The 21,957-nt window shown below is 34.9% G+C and overlaps 1 protein-coding gene across 5 annotated transcripts in view; it reads left to right on the top strand.

The window, feature by feature from the left end:
- The window catches only part of ARHGAP5 (Rho GTPase activating protein 5), an 84,635-nt gene that overhangs the window by 11,184 nt on the left and 51,494 nt on the right, over nucleotides 1–21,957 (top strand). For all 5 annotated transcript variants that reach the window (XM_031001767.3, XM_055361323.2, XM_031001766.3 and 2 more), the window contains one exon: nucleotides 5,397–9,281. In XM_031001767.3, the coding sequence (XP_030857627.2) occupies nucleotides 5,565–9,281 (3,717 nt within the window). In that variant the 5' untranslated portion in view covers nucleotides 5,397–5,564. The remainder of the gene's footprint in view (nucleotides 1–5,396; nucleotides 9,282–21,957) is intronic.

Genomic DNA, 21,957 nt, shown 5'->3' with positions numbered 1-21,957 from the left:
TTCACAGCATTGATAAATTTACCAGAAATAGCAACATTAAGAAAAGGCAGGCTGGGAGGTTGCTCACGTCTGTAATACCCATACCTTGGGAGGCTGATGGAAGAGGATTGCTTGAGCCCAGGAGTTTGAGACCAGCCTGGGGAACATAAGGAGAACCCCTCTCTACAAAAATAATTTTTAAATATTAGCTGGGTGTGGTAGTGCATGCCTAGAGTCCCAACTAGACAGGAGGCTGAGATGAGAGGATCACCTGAGCGCAGGAGTTCGAGGCTGCAGTGAGCTATGATCATGCCACTGCATTCCAGCCTAGATGACAGATTAGGAGACCTATCTCAAAAACAAACAAAAAACAGAAAAGTAATGCATCAGTACTACACTCTGTTCATCTTTTTGTTGTTGTTTTCTATTGCTGCTGAACAAATTATTCATCTTTTAGTGTGCAGTTGTTTTTTTATTCTTCAGCTGCCTGCCAAAAGTTTGCCTAAGATTGTAGAATATATGATAATCTTTGGGCTTTGTTCTTGTTTCTTTTGAATATTTGTTTACGTAAGGGATAGTTATTTTATTTAAAGAAGATAGAGCATGTAATTACAAAGTTCCCTCTGTGTAATTAGGTTGTGGAAATATAATTTCTTATCATAAATTGTGTGATTTTACTGAAGTCTTTAAACAGCCAAAAATTTTGCATTAACTATATTTGGGGTTTTACTCAACTTCACTTTTGAAAAAAAATTTTTTTAAGATGTCATAAAATTAGATTGTTATGCTGGCTAAGTACATTATTATAGATTATAGTTAGCTTTCATTCTCATGGTTTCATTTTTGACTAAATATTTGAGTTTAAATTAGGATTTATGCATTTAATTAGTAGCTGTTATGTGGGAGGCACTGTTGTAGGCTTTTGATATACTGGTGAAATAAAGATTTGTGCCTTGTGACTCTATTATTAAGAGTGGGATGCGGACAGGGATAGAGTTAATGACATAAATAAGATGTATAGTAAGTTAGGAAGGTAAAGAGTTAGCAGTGGGGATCTTTGGGGATATTGTGAAAAGTTAAGTGCAAAGAACATGCCTTAGCATGTTGTCTTCCTCCAGTGTGATTGAAGCAGAATGAGAAAGGTAGAATAGTATTAGGGGAGGCCAGAGAGGTGAGAGAGGGTTGGAGAAGATCTTATAAGCCATTGAAAGGACTTGCTTTTTATTTTTAGCAGTACTTGAGAGTTTTAAACAAAAGAATGGGAAGCTCTGATTTATGTTTTAAAAGGAGCACTCTGGCTGCTCTGATATGAATAGACTGGGAAAAGGGAGCAGAAGCGAAGCAGAGGAGTTAGTTTAGAAGACTTTGGAGTAATCTTGGGCCAGAGATATTGATGGGTGAGAGCAGTAAAAGTAGAAAAAACTGAAAAGTTAAGGATATATTTTAAAGATAGGACCATTAGGAATTTCCTGACATGGTATAATAATTTAAAAGCATAAAATATTTTTAAATATATACCTTTTATTAATGAATGCATCAGTTTTGTGAAAAGGTACATGTTTTAGTTCTGATTTATTGAGATTTTATTTTTTTAGATTCCTTGTAGAACTTTTTTTTTCTTGATTTGCAAAGGAGGATGCAGTGTTTGAATGGTCTAGTAAAATATCTTAGAAAACTTAGTTGTGAACATAGTTTCGTTTTGACACAATTTTAATTTCTATAAGGATATAGATAATTTCTGTAAGATTATCCTAAAGATAATCTTAAAGGCAGAATGAGAGACTGCATTGCAAGCTATTAAAAGCAGCACTATTGCTTAAAAAAGTAAAAGATTGGGAATGAAGAGATTTTCCTTCTAACCTTATTTCTAGTAGGTTATTGCTACTTTTGTCTTGGTTTCTTCATCAGTAAAAATAAACATGGTGCTAGATATCATAAGAACAAGTTGCATGAAAGTAAGCCTACATCAAAAATAGATGTGCATGATTGACATAGATATTAAGACTGAAAGGAATTTTTAAGTTAACTCAAACAGCCTTCATATCATTGAAGACACTGGGCATTAGTTTATTAGTGGGAGCATGAAAAAAAACAATAAATTTTTTTTGTTCTTAGCACTGAAAAAAAAATTGCTTGGCTAATAGAGGACAGTTTTGATCTGGTTGTAAGGGGCCAATGGATAAGTTGTATATATATATGAACTATCTCAGTGTTTGAAATGAAATTCCCTTAAAACCTGTTACAGCCAACTTCATGAGATCTTTTGTCCATTGAGGTGGTAATACCATACTCATCCAAACAAATAGCCAAACCCTTTTGAGGGCAAGGTGACAACAATTTTTTTTTTTCTATTTTGGGGTTTCTCAAACTATTCCCCTGCCCGCCCTCCCCCGCTTTTCTTTTTCAAACCAAGGCCTCTTGAATTAAGTAAACCTATAAATCAGATAAGGAAGGCACTCCTCTGGTGAGAGTTGGAAGGATTCCTCCAACACCCTTCCCACATCTAGGTGGAAGAATTTTTCTGTCACAGTTTGAAAATCACTATATGGTGACTCATGACATAAGCTCTGGAGTTGATTTCAAAATACTAGCAGGTGGTCTGCCTAACAGCCTTGTTAGAAGAATAAGGATGTTCCTCCCTGTATCTAATGGGCATTTTACTGTGAATTGTTGTGGAAACCATAGAAGTCGTGAAATTACCTTATTTTTAATTTAAACTTGAACATTTAAGATTCATATTGCCACTGTCAAATTAATTAGGATGTGTTGAAGCCGTAGTATTAAATTTTAGCCTCATTATAGTTTTATTTCTGTCAAATAAAAAGCTTTCCAGTTTTCAGTGACCAATGAAAGGGTCATGACTTAATGCCTCCACTCTTCATTTAAGACGCTTTTGTTTCTGAAACCTTAAAAATACATTTTATGATAGAGTGTTTTCATTTCTACTTTACCTTTCTATCTTAACATATAGAGTATATCTCAGTATTTTGGGGTTTATGCTATTGGAGAGCAGAAGTGAGTCTTAATGAGTAATAGTATTCAGAATTATATTATTTGGGTAAGCATATATGACTGGAAGACAAGGGACGGTTTTACTTTTATACGTCTTCGAATTACTCTTGGTTTTCAGAATAGATGTTTGTTTAATAAAGAGTTATATTTCATTATGTAACTGTAGTGTTTTTACTGTACTGTAAAAATTCCCCAAAGTAATCACCAGATAAGTCTTCTTTGGATGTACATTTTAAAGTATGTCATCTGCAGGTTTTGCTTTTCTAATAAAAAAAAAGAATAGATCTTGTATTCTCTTGTGTTTTCAATATTTTCCTTAATTGTTAGATATGGAATCATTGTGCTGTTTTCCATACTAAGTTCCATTTCTGTCACTGTGTATATAACTTTGTTGTCCAGAATATACTATGTTTTCTTCTCTGTAAATATCCATAAATAAAGTGTTCACTTGTTCTTTTACACAGTTCAGGTAAAGAACGTTAAAGCTGATGCTAGGTACAAATTTTCAATTTGGCCAGATTAAGATTTGTAAACATTTTACTTAATAAAAAAAGTTAATAGGATTGAATGGGACTGCCCTAGTTTCCTTTATTACATGTATACACCGCTGACACATAAATATTTGTAAGTCACAAGTCTCATCACATTATTTTTCATAAATCTGAAGCAGCTTCCCATGGTTCCAAGAATCAAATAAAGAACTGGAACTAATATTTATTAAGCCCCTTCGCTAGGCACTTCACGTTTTAAAAAATGATTTATAGATACAGCCCTGTTTTATAGATGAAGGAACTATGTCTTAAGAGGTGTAGGGCTTTACTGTTGTCATCAACTAGTAAATGATAGGAGTCGGATTTTGAAATTAGTTGTATTTACACGTGGTTTCTACTTCCTTGTATTGCCACTTCAATATAGTAATATTTATTACAAAAGTGAACCTAATATATATTTTGTTTGACTGTCAGATGGCTGACTAGTAAAGTTAATATTTAGTTGAGGTTGATGGAATAAACTTCTAAAATATGAGAATAAATCTGAAATTTTATTTTTAAAAATTATAATTTTATCAGAAATATTAGTCAAGATTTTAAATTATGAGCACAGTTTATCTTCACCATTAGTTAGTGTAACATATGTTCGGTGTAATTGAAATAGATGTTTACTTGCAACAGAGGTCAGTGGACAAGCAGGTATTTGTGGGAGAGGGGAGGAAGTGGTCTTTTCTTACTTTTCTTAGATTTTTTTTGTTCTTTATTTTGTCTGGATTGAGGATACTTTTCATATGTGCTGGTGTACATTGCTAGTGATTTTTCCCTATCTTACGAAATTTGGAGGTGGTAGAAATGATGTAGTTCTTTTAATTTGGCCTCAAAAGAATGTGAAAAATCTCTAAAAACTTTTTTAAAAGACCAATTTATTACCTACATGAAAACAAGTAATCAAAATTAAATTTTATGCAATTCTTAAAAGTTATCTTGTGTTGCTAGTATATCAAATAATTCTAAAAGATTGTCTCAGATATATCATTTTAAAATTATTTAGCTTGGTGCTTCTCAAAATGTGATCTTTGTGCCCTTTGTAACTATTATGAGAGGAAATATATCCAGAAATTAAGAGCATTTAGGAACAGTTTGGCAGTTTTAAGTTTCTTGAATCTAATAAAAAATCAAGGCTTCGATGTAAAAATAAATTTCGTTATATTTTGCAGTTGGTCTTATAGGTTTGAAATAAAATTTGGTCCTTAGTTTAAGAAGCAGTGATCTATGTAAATGCTATCATTATTTGTATGAAGTGTTCATTTATTTCTGTTTTCTCTTTAAGTGTTTAAATATTCTTAATTTTTGGGGGGCATAACATTTGGTAGATTTTTTTTAAAAAGACTTGAAATTTATTTCAAAAAATTTGTATATTCTAAAATCTTATCAAATTCTTATGAAATTCTGTTTTAAGGAATAAGTTTTAAGGAACCCTATAATGTAAAAAGCAGGTTGTTTTGTATTTTTAAGTTGTAAGGGAGTTGCAAGGCAACTAGTACATTTTAGTTATCACCAGCATCGCCTCCAGTGACAGAAGGCAGGAAAATTAAGGGAGTGGAAAGGACTAGCTGTTTCTTCAAACTCATAGGAAGGGGTAATTAGAGGTAAAATGCACATTTGGTTTAATAGAGGTTTATTTTAAAGTTTGTGAGACATTACGTTAGATTTTGTATTTTGTTAGGTTTGCCTTAAATTTTGAGGTCATCTTGTATTTATAACAGTAAATCATAAACTGTTTATGTAGTTACCTCTTAAAATGCACGTATCATTATTATTAACTTGTATGGTGCTTTGTTGTAAACATCTTTATGGTAATTCAGTGTATGTAATTTGTGATTAAGATTTGTTCTTTTTCTCCCCTCTCTATAGGAAGATGATCCCTATGATCTTGAAGATGTTTCTGCACAGAAATGAGGGAAATACAAAGAACCAAATACAGTTCTGAAATTTGGGATCTGTATTTTGAGATGATTTTATTTTCAGAATGAGAAGCATATCTGGTTACCTTTATGAATGTAGAGACACGAGAAGAGAGTTATGATGGCAAAAAACAAAGAGCCTCGTCCCCCATCCTATACCATCAGTATAGTTGGACTCTCTGGAACTGAAAAAGACAAAGGTAACTGTGGAGTTGGAAAGTCTTGTTTGTGCAATAGATTTGTACGCTCAAAAGCAGATGAATATTATCCAGAGCATACTTCTGTGCTTAGCACCATTGACTTTGGAGGACGAGTAGTAAACAATGATCACTTTTTGTACTGGGGTGACATAATACAAAATAGTGAAGATGGAGTAGAATGCAAAATTCATGTCATTGAACAAACAGAGTTCATTGATGACCAGACTTTCTTGCCTCATCGGAGTACGAATTTGCAACCATATATAAAACGTGCAGCTGCATCTAAATTGCAGTCAGCGGAAAAACTAATGTACATTTGCACTGATCAGCTAGGCTTAGAACAAGACTTTGAACAGAAGCAAATGCCTGAAGGGAAGCTCAACGTAGATGGATTTTTATTATGCATTGATGTAAGTCAGGGATGCAATAGGAAGTTTGATGATCAACTTAAATTTGTGAATAACCTTTTTGTCCAATTATCAAAGTCAAAAAAACCTGTAATAATAGCAGCAACTAAATGTGATGAATGCGTGGATCATTATCTTAGAGAAGTTCAGGCATTTGCTTCAAATAAAAAGAACCTTCTTGTAGTGGAAACATCAGCACGATTTAATGTCAACATTGAAACATGTTTTACTGCACTGGTACAAATGTTGGATAAAACTCGTAGCAAGCCTAAAATTATTCCCTATTTGGATGCTTATAAAACACAGAGACAACTTGTTGTCACAGCAACAGATAAGTTTGAAAAACTTGTGCAGACTGTGAGAGATTATCATGCAACTTGGAAAACTGTTAGTAATAAATTAAAAAATCATCCTGATTATGAAGAATACATCAACTTAGAGGGAACAAGAAAGGCCAGAAATACATTCTCAAAACATATAGAACAACTTAAACAGGAACATATAAGAAAAAGGAGAGAAGAGTATATAAATACTTTACCAAGAGCTTTTAACACTCTTTTGCCAAATCTAGAAGAGATTGAACATTTGAATTGGTCAGAAGCTTTGAAGTTAATGGAAAAGAGAGCAGATTTCCAGTTATGTTTTGTGGTGCTAGAAAAAACTCCTTGGGATGAAACCGACCATATAGACAAAATTAATGATAGGCGGATTCCATTTGACCTCCTGAGCACTTTAGAAGCTGAAAAAGTCTATCAGAACCATGTACAGCATCTGATATCCGAGAAGAGGAGGGTGGAAATGAAGGAAAAATTCAAAAAGACTTTGGAAAAAATTCAATTCATTTCACCAGGGCAGCCATGGGAGGAAGTTATGTGCTTTGTTATGGAGGATGAAGCCTACAAATACATCACTGAGGCTGATAGCAAAGAGGTATATGGTAGGCATCAGCGAGAAATAGTTGAAAAAGCCAAAGAAGAGTTTCAAGAAATGCTTTTTGAGCATTCTGAACTTTTTTATGATTTAGATCTTAATGCAACACCTAGTTCAGATAAAATGAGTGAAATTCATACAGTTCTGAGTGAAGAACCTAGATATAAAGCTTTACAGAAACTTGCACCTGATAGGGAATCCCTTCTACTTAAGCATATAGGATTTGTTTATCATCCCACTAAAGAAACATGTCTTAGTGGCCAAAATTGTACAGACATTAAAGTGGAGCAGTTACTTGCTAGTAGTCTTTTACAGTTGGATCATGGCCGCTTAAGATTATATCACGATAGTACCAATATAGATAAAGTTAACCTTTTTATTTTAGGGAAGGATGGCCTTGCCCAAGAACTAGCAAATGAGATAAGGACACAATCCACTGATGATGAGTATGCCTTAGATGGAAAAATTTATGAACTTGATCTTCGGCCGGTTGATGCCAAATCGCCTTACTTTTTGAGTCAGTTATGGACTGCCGCCTTTAAACCACATGGGTGCTTCTGTGTATTTAATTCCATTGAGTCATTGAGTTTTATTGGGGAATTTATTGGGAAAATAAGAACTGAAGCTTCTCAGATCAGAAAAGATAAATACATGGCTAATCTTCCATTTACATTAATTCTGGCTAATCAGAGAGATTCCATTAGTAAGAATCTACCAATTCTCAGGCACCAAGGGCAGCAGTTGGCAAACAAGTTACAATGTCCTTTCGTAGATGTACCTGCTGGTACATATCCTCGTAAATTTAATGAAACCCAAATAAAGCAAGCTCTCAGAGGAGTATTGGAATCACTTAAACACAGTTTGGATGTGGTGAGCCCAGTTCCTGCCAATAAGGACTTATCAGAAGCTGACTTGAGAATTGTCATGTGTGCCATGTGTGGAGATCCATTTAGTGTGGATCTTATTCTTTCACCCTTCCTTGATTCTCATTCTTGCAGTGCTGCTCAAGCTGGACAGAATAATTCCCTAATGCTTGATAAAATCATTGGTGAAAAAAGGAGGCGAATACAGATCACAATATTATCATACCACTCTTCAATTGGAGTAAGAAAAGATGAACTAGTTCATGGGTATATATTAGTTTACTCTGCAAAACGGAAAGCTTCAATGGGAATGCTTCGAGCATTTCTATCAGAAGTTCAAGACACCATTCCTGTACAGCTGGTGGCAGTTACTGACAGCCAAGCAGATTTTTTTGAAAATGAGGCTATCAAAGAGTTAATGACTGAAGGAGAACACATTGCAACTGAGATCACTGCTAAATTTACAGCACTGTATTCTTTATCTCAGTATCATCGGCAAACTGAGGTCTTTACTCTATTTTTTAGTGATGTTCTAGAGAAAAAAAATATGATAGAAAATTCTTATTTGTCTGATAATACAAGGGAATCAACCCATCAAAGTGAAGATGTTTTTCTACCATCTCCCAGAGACTGTTTTCCCTATAATAACTACCCTGATTCAGATGATGACACAGAAGCACCACCTCCTTATAGTCCAATTGGGGATGATGTACAGTTGCTTCCAACACCTAGTGACCGTTCCAGATATAGATTAGATTTGGAAGGAAATGAGTATCCTATTCATAGTACCCCAAACTGTCATGACCATGAACGCAACCATAAAGTGCCTCCACCTATTAAACCTAAACCAGTTGTACCTAAGACAAATGTGAAAAAACTCGATCCAAACCTTTTAAAAACAATTGAAGCTGGTATTGGTAAAAATCCAAGAAAGCAGACTTCCCGGGTGCCTTTGGCACATCCTGAAGATATGGATCCTTCAGATAACTATGCGGAACCCATTGATACAATTTTCAAACAGAAGGGCTATTCTGATGAGATTTATGTTGTCCCAGATGATAGTCAAAATCGCATTAAAATTCGAAACTCATTTGTAAATAATACCCAAGGAGATGAAGAAAATGGGTTTTCTGATAGAACCTCAAAAAGTCATGGGGAACGGAGGCCTTCAAAATACAAATATAAATCTAAAACCTTGTTTAGTAAAGCCAAGTCATACTATAGAAGAACACATTCAGATGCCAGTGATGATGAGGCTTTCACCACTTCTAAAACAAAAAGAAAAGGAAGACATCGTGGAAGTGAAGAAGATCCACTTCTTTCTCCTGTTGAAACTTGGAAAGGTGGTATTGATAATCCTGCAATCACTTCTGACCAGGAGTTAGATGATAAGAAGATGAAGAAGAAAACCCACAAAGTGAAAGAAGATAAAAAGGTAAGGTTAACTTAAGGTCAGTGATGTTTATAAAAATGCTTGTTGTTGCTTTTTTAAAATACTGACATTAGTGTTAGAATTTAGTCTTATTCATTCCATACATAAAATTAGTAGCCCTTTTTAATTTTCTGAGTATTCTGTGGGGATAAGTGATTTTTTGTTATTTTTGTGCTTTATTGGGGTAGAGTTTGATTTCATATTCTTCAGCATAAAAATTCTGGGTGAATGTGTTTTTTCTTTTTACAGAAACCCAGATATGAAGTGATTTTGTTCTTAATTACAAATGGAAACATTTGTAATCACCCTATTTTTCTGTTTTTCCCTTCTGCCCTACCAGTTTTGCAGTATTAATTTGACATACCTGTCTCACTCAAGGATATTAATAATACAATAAAATTGTAACAGTTTATAGTCTTGGATATTTATTAACTTTTCCAGGAAGCTTCTTTGCAGATGGTGCTATACTACCTGAAGTTATACAGAAAGGTTTCTGAAATTTGAATTGCAGAATTCTAAACAAATAGCAAGCATTCTTTCATCTTTTACATTTTCAGTAGGTATTAATCCATCTAATGGTATTAGGCATTTGAAACCTAAATATGAATGCTGTTAAAGTTGTATTTAATAATTTTGACTTTTATTAGATATTTTTCACAGTGGTATTTTAGCAACTTCACTTCTGATACTGTTTGACACTTAATTGCACACAAACTTGTATTTAAGGATTTTATGGTCTTAAGATAGCATTCAGTAGGCTTTTATGCTAATGTGTTGGTCATTTCTTCATAGGTTAAGTCCATAATCTTGTAAATTATCAATACTTATTTTCTACAGCTGACTGCTGTTAATCAGACCCAATTAAAGGTGTCAATATTTTGAGTAAGCTTATTCTAGGTAATTTTCCTAAATATAGTAACTGCCCGTTATAGTTGAATAGACTCTGCTTTATTTTCTAAGTTTAAGTATTACCTTCTTTTGTCATTAGCAAATTTTCTGGAAAAGGCATGTAAACTTTTTGTTGTTGTTGTTTTTTGAGATGGAGTTTCGCTCTTGTTTCCCAGGCTGGAGCGCAGTGGCGCAATCTTGGCTCACCGCAGCCTTCGCCTCCCGGGTTCAAGCGATTCTCCCGCTTCAGCCTTCCTGAGTAGCTGGGATTACAAGCATGTGCCACCATGCCTGGCTAATTTTGTATTTTTAGTAGAGACGGGGTTTCTCCATGTTGGTCAGACTGGTCTTGAACTCCTGACCTCAGATGATCCGAGGCCTGCCTTGGCCTCACAAAGTGCTGGGATTACAGGCGTGAGCCACCGCGACCAGCTGTAAACTTTTAAAATAATACTGATCTAGACTTACAGCACATACTCAACTCATAACATGCTACTCTCTTGCATCTCTTCACACTTAATCTATTATCACTAGTACCATTTTATCACTGACAAAAACTTTAATATTTTTCTCTTTATTGGTTTATATTACTAAAACTACTTAATGTTTATTAAGAAAAATAAAACACAGCCTTTCCATTTTTAAATTGCTTTTATTTTTGTGTTATTTTTTTCCATTTTTGTTCACAAGCCTAATTGCTTTGGTAACCTTTTATTTTGATGTAATTTCAATGAAAGTTGGACTAGTAAAAGGGGAATCCATATATCCTTTACCCATATTTGCCAATTATCTACATTTTGCCCCACTTGATGGAGCTGTGTGTGTGCACGCGCACGTGTGTGTGTGTGTGTTTTCGTGTCTATTGGTTTGTTTTATTTTTTTAAGCCCTTTGAGATTAAGTTGGAGATAGTGGACTCTTTTTGCTATTAAATATTTCATTGTGTATTTCCTAAGAACAGAAACATTATCTTTAATAGCAGTAGTACAGTCATATTTTTCCATACTGCTGCATAGTCTTTCTAATTACAGTATTAATATAGTTTTGTATACTTTTAGTCAGGAGGCAGATTTAGGCATTCAGTTGTAAAGTGGTAGAGTTACAGAGACCATATGAAAAATAAAGGCTAAAAGCTGATTGTTTGAAAAGACTAAAAAATAGACAAACCTCTGGTAATAGTGATGTGAGAAAAAAGAAGGCATAAATAAGCACTGAATAAAAAGGAGAACATAATTACAGATAGATCAGATTAAAAGATAATAGAGAATACTATCAACAATTCCGTGCCACAAGTTTGAAAGTTTAAACAAAATGAACAAAGTCCTGGAAAAATGTAATTTACCTAAACAAATATGCTTCAAACAATCCTGTAAGTATTAAATAAATTGTGAAGTAGTAGTTAAATTTCCTACCGAGGAAATACTAGTCCCAGACAATTTTGTAGATTTTTCAAAAACAGATCATTCCAATGTTACATAAATTGTTTCAGAGAATAGAAGACAAGGGAATACATTCTTAGGTTTATTCTCTAAGTCATCTATCTTTAATTCTAAAACCAGACAAGAATAGCTTAAAAAAGGAAAATTATAGTTCCATTTTACTTACGAGTATACGTGCCAAAGTCTTAAATACAGGTCTACAGACCCTTAGCCTCAATTTTGAAATCGACTAACCTCTGAAAACCAAAGATTTAAGAACTTGGCAGCACAACCTGATTTGGCCTATTCTCATTGATGGCAAAACCTGACTTGAATGGATGTAAGTCTGCTTACAATCATTGTTTAGAATGAGTATCTGTACAGTTCACTGTGAAAACATGAATGTGTTTGAATACTGGATGCTGACACTCAGTTTGCTAAGGTTGTTAAAAAATACACAGTTTTTGCACCATGCATTATTACTAGTGACTATAAATGTTTAATTTCTGAAACATAGCTTATTCCAAGGGTTTTAAATGAGGGATTTTGGGGGATTTAATAGCAGAAAAACCTTGAACAGTATGTAAAAGGAAAATCATATCCATGTTGGATTTATATCAGATGTGCAAAGGGTAGCTTTTAATAGAAAAATCTGTACATGTAGTTTACCTCATCAACAAACTAAATGAGAAAAAATACTATAATGACAATAGATGCAGAAGAAGCACTTGATAAAATTTAACAATTCTTGGGAAAACTGCTAAATTAGGAACAGGTAAGAACTTTCTTGAAAACGTGTACACAGACAAGCAAAATTTATAATAAACATCATCTGTCATCCTAAATGGGGAAATACATTCCCTTTTTAATCAAAAAGAAGACAAATAAAACATCACTTCTATTCAGTGTTATATGGAGATCCTACTCAGAGCAAAAGATAAGAAAAAGAAAAGCATGAGTGTTGGAAAGGAAGAAACAAAATTGTCACTATTAGCTCATAATAATGAGTATCAATGTAAAAGCCAAAAAGGATTAGTATTACTAAAGTAGTATTTATCTACTGATAAGTTATTAGAGTTAACATAATAGTTTGATGTAAGATCAGTAATCAAAAATAGGTTGCATTTCTATACATTACCAACAGAAAACTAGAGAAAGTAATTACAGAAGACACCATTTATAAAAACATGACAGATTATCAAGTCCCCAGGAATAATTAATGTGTAACCTCTGTATTGGAAAAGGACAAAATGTTATTGAAAGACATTAAAAAGACCTAAATAAATGACAGAGCTATTGCCTTCCTGTCCATGAATATGGCATATCATAGAGAAGTCACTGTTCTTCAGACTGAGCTCTAGATTCAGTGTTGTTTCATTGGAAGTTTCAAAAGTTTTTAAGAAATTTCACATGCTGATTTGATAAATGGAAGAGTAAAGGGCTTATTAATAGAATAGCATGGACACTTCTGAAGAAGAAAGGCAGGGTGGAATGGTGGTAGTGTGTATGCTCATTCTATCATATAATATAAAACTTCAAGACAGTGTGTTACTGGCACACAGATAGGCATATCGACCAATATAATAGAGTCTGGAAACAAACAGAGCTCTGGTTTACTGCTGTCTTTCAAACATGTTAGCCACATGGGGCTATTGGACACTTGAAATGTGGCTAGTTTGAATTAGGATGCACTAATCTAAATGGTGAGGAAAGGCCTTCTTGAAAAGTCATTTTTAGTCAGATCTGATAGCTAAATTGTTAACTGGGGATTGGTGACATAGAATGGAGAGTATTTAATGCTGAATACATAGGATGTACATGTGGTGGGAGAGGAACATAGCATGTTCTTAAAGGAGGTCAGTGTGTTCAGTCATTGATCTAGGGCAGACATTGATGAACTTTCTGTAAAGGGCCTGATAGTAAATGTTTTAGGCTTTGAGGGTCATATAGTCTGTTGTACCTGGTCATATCTGTTATATTGTGAAAGCAGCCATAGACCATATGTAAACCGATGAACACAGCCGTGTTCTAATAAACCATTTTCAAAAAAGGCAGCAGGCTGGATTTGGCCCCCAGGCCATATAATTTGCTGACTCTCTAGGGGAGAGAGTAATATAAGGAGAGATGAGAATGCAGACCAGACTCTGAGACTAGTTACCAATGTTAGAGATTTTTGTTATTTAGCCTAAGAGTAATTTGAACATAGAGAGTGAGTAGATTTCTTTCTTGTGATCACTCGGTTACAGTGTGAAGAATAGGTTGAGTGAGGGCTAGAGAGGCTGTGGAAGACCGTTTAGTATATTACAGTAATCTAAGCGAACCATGATGAAAACTTGGAGCAGTTGGAGTTGGGAGGGAGAGTGTTGGCGATGGAGAATGGAATGGATATGAGAGATACCTAAAATGCATAGGATGTGTTGCATATGGGGAGGTGAGGATAATGAATGAGATGGGAAAAATATCTCCTATGTTTCTAGCTTGTTCAGCTTCATCAGTAATGGTGCTGTTCATGAGACAGAACATTAGAAATTTGCCAAGTTTGGAGTTGAGGAGTGGACATTATAACAATTATAACTTTGGTTTTATAGTTCAAGTGGAGATGTCAATCAAGTAGGAAGTTACGGGTCTTCAGCAGAAGTCTGAGTTGTAGATACATAGGAGACAGTGACCTAGAAATGGTAATAGATGAAATCTCCTAGGGAGTGAATACAGACGATTGCTTAACATAGACCTTTGAGGATCTGTCAATGTGGAATGGCCAAATATCAGAGATGGTCCTTAAAAACAGTAGACAGAAAGAATAAACCACTTACCTTTCTTAGCTGGTTCCCTCACCTATAAATTAGGAATTATAATACTTCCCTTAGAGTTGTGGTAGAAAGAAATAAGTGTTTCAAGTGTCTGACAGAGCAGTGCTCAATAAATAGTATTATAATGTACATCAGGCCTGAAATACCTCAATATACTCAGTCTGTATCTCAGAACAGTCCTCTGCCTGTTTGCTGGATTAGTTTTCTTGACTCATTTTTAAGTTAAATACTCCTATAATTTTTCATTTTAAGTTTATGTGCTTTGCTTGAGCCATAGTTTAGGAATGTTTTCTCAGATTCCTTGATACCTGGAAAACCATAGCTTTTGGACATTAATGGCATCTAAGGAAGATTCAGATATGTTTGTCTTAAACTGAGCTTCGTTGTCATTCTTACCAATCAGAAGCCTTTAGGTTTCGTTATCTTTTGTTTTATACCCAAATGAAGTTAGTGTTAGTTGTGGTAACAAAACCTCTAAGATGTTTTTGATTGTAACTGTCAATGAGAATTATTTTTTAAAATCATGACCCATTATATACACAAATATTTCTACATAATTGAAATGCAATTTCACAAAACAATACTTAACTTTATTGTACATTGTGCCGTCTGTATCCATGAGTTTCACATCCACAGATTCCACAAACTGCAGATTGAAAATATTCAGGAAAAAAACTACCAAAAATAACAATACAATAACAAAAATGGATATTTATTTATGAGATGTAATCTTGCTGTGTTGCCCAGGCTGGAGTGCAGTGGTACCATCGAGCTCACTGCAGTCTCAGACCCCTGGGTTCAAGTGATCTTCTTGCCTCAGCCTCCTGAGTAGCCAGGACTACAGGTATTAGCCACCATGCCTAGCTAATTTTTTGTTGTCGTAGAGATGGGGGTCTCACTATGTTGCCCAGGCTGATCTCAAACTCCTGGCCTCAAGCCATCCTCTACCTTGGCCTCCTAAAGTACTAGGACTACGTGTGTGTGCCACCATGCCTGGCTTGATAATACAAATTTAAAAAACAGTGTAGCAACTGTTTACACAGCATTTACACTGTTTTAGGTTATTATAAGTAATGTAGAGATGATTTAGGTGTATGGAAGGATATGCATAGATTATATGCAAATACTATACCATTTTATATAAGGGACTTGAGTGTCCTCGGATTTTAGTGTCCACAGAGGTCTTGAAAGCAATGCCCTTCAGATGCTGTGGGACAACTGTATATGTTATTTTGATTTTCTAGTCTATTACAGTGAAAAAAGAAGTACTTTTTTACTTCTTAAAATCTGAATTAATTTAGTAACCTACTAGTGTTTGAAAAGCAGCCCTTTAAGAGAACTGCTTGAAATTTCCTGAGAAAATTTGAGTTGTATTATTATTAATAAAATTGCCAGTTTTGAACACATTCAAGGAATGTGTTAAACATGTGTGTTTAAGTTGGTTTGATTTTTCTTCAGTATCTGTTTTGTCTATTTTATTTTTAGCTTGATTAAGATAAATAGTAAAATACTTGGTGAATTTTATAGTGTATTAGTATAAGCTGGTATTCAGATGATTTTTTATTTTTAACTTCTTTTTAAATTGTTTTCCTGTCTTATTACAGGCCCTGAATATTTTCCTCCTCTTTATATTAGCAATTACCAACTTGTATTCCTTCTAATCAGTGTTTTTTCTTTGTATTTTACTGCTCCCTTCTTATCTAAATCCACCATCAATTAGTGTCTTAAAAGATTTTGCTGCTTTAGCCACTGTAATGGGGTTTGGAGACTGGCAGAAGAATAAAACCAAAATAAGTATGTTTTAGATAAATGTTAATATGTATATATTGAGTCACAAGGTATTAATCTGATATTAGCAAATCATGACTTCATACCATGCCATTATATTAATATAGTAAATCTTAGGTTTAGCATTGACTTCTGATTTCTAGAACCTCACTCTATCTGTAAATTGTTCATTCCAGATATAAAAGTAATGAAGTATATGAAAATGTTTCTGTTGTCATTTGTCTATATCAGAATGCATAAGTTATGAGAAAAGCATGCTTTTTGGTTTTTAGTGTGTATCATTTAACCTCTTGACAGTCCTTAGGTTGACAGTGTTCACATCTGAGAGAACCTGATTTAGGTTCTTGAAAGAATTTTGTGAAGGCCAAAAAAAAAAAAAAAAACTGGGTGTAAAAAGCTTACTATATAGAAAGAGCAGGCAGGATGTAGTGGCTCACACCTGTAATCCCAGCACTTTGGGAGGGCAAGGCAGGCAGATCACTTGAGGTCAGGAGTTCAAGACCAGCCTGGCCAACATGGTGAAAACCCGTCTCTACTGAAAATATAAAAATTAGCCAGGCGTGGTGGTGTGTACCTGTAATCCCAGCTACTCGGGAGGCTGAGGCAGGAGAATCGCCTGAACCCAGAAGGTGGAGGTTGCAGTGAGCCAAGATCGTGCCACTGCACTCCAGCCTGGGCGACAGAGCGAGACTCCAAAAAAAAAAAAAAAGCTTACTATAGGAAGGCAGTACTTACAGATCTGATGTGATAGGCTTACACTTTGTTGAATGAGCAAAGATTCTTTATTCAACAAAGTCTTGAAGTGCTTGAAAGTTTCACATTTTCTTTTGTGTACCTATTTTCTGTACCTTGCTTAATTTCTTCAGAGTTGATGTGGAATATTCATTTTATCCATTGTTACCTTGAAAACATCCCCTTAGGGGAGAAAGTGAGAGTCACCTTTGTACAGGAAGTGTGTTCAAAAGAATGAGAAAGGTTTTTTTCTAGACCCTTCAACCAGCATCTTTTCTAGTCTGCCTTGAGTTAGGTCCTGCACCTGTTCCTAACCAATACAGTCTGTCCAGGGTAGTAGAATTATCCAACTGAATTTAGGTCTGACCAGCCTGGGCAACATAGTGAGACACCATCCCTACAAAAATGTAAAATCTCAGCTGGGCATAGTGATGAGCCCCGAAGGATCACTTGAACCCAAGAATTTGAGATTGCAGTGAACTGTGACTGCACCACTGCATTCTAGCCTGTGCAACAGAGTGAGACCCTGTCTCGAAAACAAAGAAAAATGAGTTTAGGTTTTAGTCTTTATCCTGAGAGCTCGGAGTGAAATTGGCTTTCTGTGAAATTAAGATAATTTCTAAGATAGGAAAACCACAACGTCTACTGCAGGCAAGATTTGTATCTTGTTTATAGTTGATCTCCATGGCCTAGCACCGTACTCTGTGTCATAGTGTGATCAGTTGAAGTCAGCATAAATGTATGGCCTTTGTTTTTGTAAAAGAACTGTTCATGTGTTTAATTACAATTTATTTTGACTCAGGAAAACTCATTTTATTCAACAAGCATTTTGGTAAATGCCTACTGTGCCTGAACACTGTTAGAAACTAATATGGGGATGACTTGGTCATTCATTGGCTCTGCTTTCAAGAAATTCAGTCTAATAAAATTGATTTTGCTGAAAATTAAATGTTTTATATTTTCAACAAGTTTAGCCAGACTTCTGGTTCTTTCTCATATTTCATCTCATCTGGAAAGAATTTAGGCTTTCTTCAGTACCATTTCTATTGCTTTCTTCCTGGGTAACTGGCTAAATTGATCTACCTGGTTAACTAGATCTATGGTGTTTCTATAATTTCTCATAAAGTTAAAATTTGTTTCTTCAGCATTTTTGGTGCTGGCTACACCAATTTATGATAACATAAGTGTGGATATGTAGTGCAAGTATTTCTGGCAGTATTTTACTATTTGCCATTTCTTTGAATTCTGTGTTGTCCATTTGATCATGATTTATTGCTTTTCAAATTCAGATTGAAATGTAATTAGATGGTTAATTTTTAAAGTATATTTCTGATTTATATATTTTGTTGAGACTTAATTTGAAAGATTATGTCAGTGGCATACATTTTCGCTAATTTAAATTTGGCTTTCTATACAAACTTTTCCTTAGTGTTTATAGCAGCGTACTGAATATTTTGTAAAAGCATAGTACATATTATTGAAGTTACTCATTTCTGCAGCAGATTAATAGTAAATGTTAAGTATGTGTCAAGGAGGCACTTCTGTAATATAGATAATTGTGTTCTTATGTTAATGGACAGTTGTTACTATTGCAAGACTACAGGTAAATTTATAGGTTTGCCAATTTATGTACACCAAAATTTTGTATACTACAAATTGTGTCAATCCTAGGAGAGGTTTTTTACAGTAGATGCAGTGTTATGATTTCTTGCTCTGTAATGTTTTCCTGTCATCTCAGCTAACGTGTGGATGGAGTACTCAAGTAAATAGGGCTTAATCTGTGACTTTTAAAGAAGAGAAACCCCAGAGCATAGGAGGGTTGCTTTTTAAAAATAGTAATTTTTGATGTTTAGAATCCTTACAACAAAATATAAGGATATGACAAAAGAGATCTTATGATTGTATCGTAGTCAAAATAAAGGGTACAACTTGCATACATTGTATAACAATTGTTTTGAACTTTCTGGAAATTGTTCTTAGCCTTTGAAAATCTGAGTAAAGGTTTGGGTATTTTCCCTAGAAAAATGCACATGCACAAAATTTTACTGGAGTTTTAGTGGTTTCAAATACTTTCTAAAGGCCTGTGGATCCCAGTTTAAGAAACTCCTTTTATAAGATGAGAGGGAGGAGGAAGACACTGAAATTTGGGGAAGCTGGGTAGAAATCCACCCATTCACTTGAATAGTTAGTTGCTTTGCTAGAACTTTCTCCAAGTGACTCCAGGTTTATTTTTTGTTAAGTTGTTAATGGCATTAATAAAATATCTGCCACATATATAATATATGTTGAAATGCTTTTTAGGAAGATGTTATCTTAGAGAATAAAGGTTCCTGAGTCAAGGTTAAAATTAGTTTGCCTGATAAGTATGTACAAAAACCTAGACCACATTTATTTACTCTGTTGTTTTTTATTTCCTCTTTTCACCTAGTGTTAGCATAAAGGGTGTGAGAGAGTCTTCACAATGTAAGTTTTCTGAAGTGTGTTTGGACTTAGGGCCAGCGCTTACAGCTTTTATAGGCTTAAAAAGGGGATTAAATAAACCTTTAGAGTGCTGGGTCCCCTGAAGGCTTCTTTCTTACACCAGTGTGTTAAACTAAAATGTAATGCTGCTTCTCACTGCCTGATCACTTTATATTGTAGTTTAATTTTGTTTTTCTATGTTATAACCTTTCTGAGGGCAGTTATGGTTATCATTCAACTTTGTATAACCTGCAGTATTGTTTCTCAGTCTTGAGTCGTGTATGGACCTTTTTTAAAGTTAAAATTCTCAGGCTTTTCAGAAATATATCTGTAACTATTTCCCAAACTTGAGTTATTGGTCTTTGTTTTTACTAGTCTAGCACAGTGGCTGTCAACCAGGGTCAGTTTGGCCCTCCGGGAAGCATATGGCAATGTCTAGAGACATTTTTGGGTGTCACGACTGGAAGTAGGAGGTTGCTGCTGGCATCTAGTGGGTAGAAGCCAGGGTTACTGCTAAACATTGAATTGCTAAACTGTGAATTGCAGAATTCACAGGCCATCTTCCACAACAAAGGATTATACAGCCCAAAGTGCCAATAATCTTGAAGTTGAGAAACCCTGGTGTAGGAGACTATGTCTTGAAGAAAATGTCTATGAAGTTCTAGAAGTCAGTCATACAAGGCATGTTTGTATATGTTCAATAAGAAAGGTAGGGTTTTCCATATAGGTCATAGCGTTTTCTTCCCCAGCCTCACCGTGATTGGGTAAGAATATATTTTCAGGATTATGTTAATTGTGGGCCCGAGCTACATGCTATTGTCATTTATCACACTCGACTGTTTATCATTCATTATTCTGCTGTAAAATGTGTTGCTTCCATTCCATTTTCATACTAGTTGAGGTTGTCATTATTTCTTACCTGCATTATCACAAATACCTTTTTTAAAGAAATAAAGATTCTATTTTGAGCTAATTGTTGACTCACATGCTATTGTTTAAAAAAAAAAAAAAAGAGAGACCCCATGTGCTCTTTGCCCATTTTCCCACAATGGTAATATCCTGCAAAACTGTAGTACAATATCACAGCCAGGGTGTTGACGTTAATATGATTTACAGATCTTATTCAGATTTCCCCAGTTTTACTTGTACTAATTTGTACATGTGTATATTTTGTTCTTTGAATTTTTTCATGTGTATAGGTTTGTGTGTCCCTCCCATAGTCAAGATGTAAAACAGTTCCATCCACTAGCAAATTACTTGTTTTGTCTTTTTATAACTACATGCTTTTCCTTCTCCTCACCAATCCCTAACCACTGATAGCCACTACTCTGTTTTTCATTTCTATAATTTTGTCATTTCAAGAATGTTACATAAATGGAATCACAGGGCATATAACTTTCTGGGATTGACTTTCATTTAGCATAATGCCCTTGAGATTCAGCCAAGTTGTTGCATGCATCAACAGTTTGTTCTTTTTATTGCTGAATAATATTCCATAATATGGATACATCAGTGTTTTAACCTGTTGAAGGACATCAGGTCGTTCCAGTTTTTGTCCATCTTGAATAAAGTTGTCGTGAACATTCGAATACAGGATAAGAAACTGCCAAACTGTTTTCCAGAATGGGTATACTATTTTATTTATTTATTTATTGAGATGGAGTCTCACTTTGTTGCCCAGGCTACAGTGCAGTGGCGCGATCTCAGCTCACTGCAAGCTCTGCCTCCCAGGTTCAAGTAATTCTCTGCCTCACCCTCCTGAGTATCTGGGATTACAGGTGCCCACCACCACACCCGGCTAATTTTTGTATTTTTAGTAGAGACGGGCTTTCACCATCTTGGCCAGGCTGGTCTTGAACTCCTGACCTCGTGATCCACCCGCCTCAGCCTCCCAAAGTGCTGGGATTACAGGCATGAGCCGCTGCACTCGGCCTGGGTATACTATTTTAAATCCCTACTGGCAATGTATGATGGATCCAGTTTCTCCACATCCTCACCAATATTTGTGGTGCAGCAACTTTTTAAATTAGGTTTCCGTGTTCCGTTCACCATTTTTTTCAAACTGTTATTTATGTTGCTTTCTGGGGGGCAGTGCTAAAATAGAAGAGCCTGATCCCTGTCCGTACAAAGTATATTTGTAACCTCTGTATAAAGTTCCAAATACGTGAGTTAGGCATCTAAAGCCATTTGCAGTATGGCCTTTGCTGACCTTTTAACCTTATTCATTCCCACACGTACTCTTAAGCTCCAGGTACATCAAAATAGATGGAAAATAGTAGCTGGCTCAGAGCTGTTGTGAAGATTAAGATTATGCACATAGTATTAACAAGTGCCTAATAGATAGTAAGCAGTAAATAAATGGCAGTTTCTGGTGATTTCATAGTCTTCATCCTGACATATAGTAGGCACCCAAATGTTTAGATGAGTAAATGACTTATGCACTAGATCCTTTCTAACTTCTGAAAATGTCCCTGACCTCATCCATTCCTATATAAGTTCTACCCTTTGAATCCAGATTTAAGTCTTAAATTTAGTTATTTTGACATTTAATCGCATATTATTTTGTATGTGCTATTAATGACTGG

This window comes from Gorilla gorilla, chromosome 15 (genome assembly GCF_029281585.2).
Source record: "Gorilla gorilla gorilla isolate KB3781 chromosome 15, NHGRI_mGorGor1-v2.1_pri, whole genome shotgun sequence".
NCBI classification, from domain to species: domain Eukaryota; kingdom Metazoa; phylum Chordata; class Mammalia; order Primates; family Hominidae; genus Gorilla; species Gorilla gorilla.
This window is presented reverse-complemented; position numbering and strand designations above follow the sequence as displayed.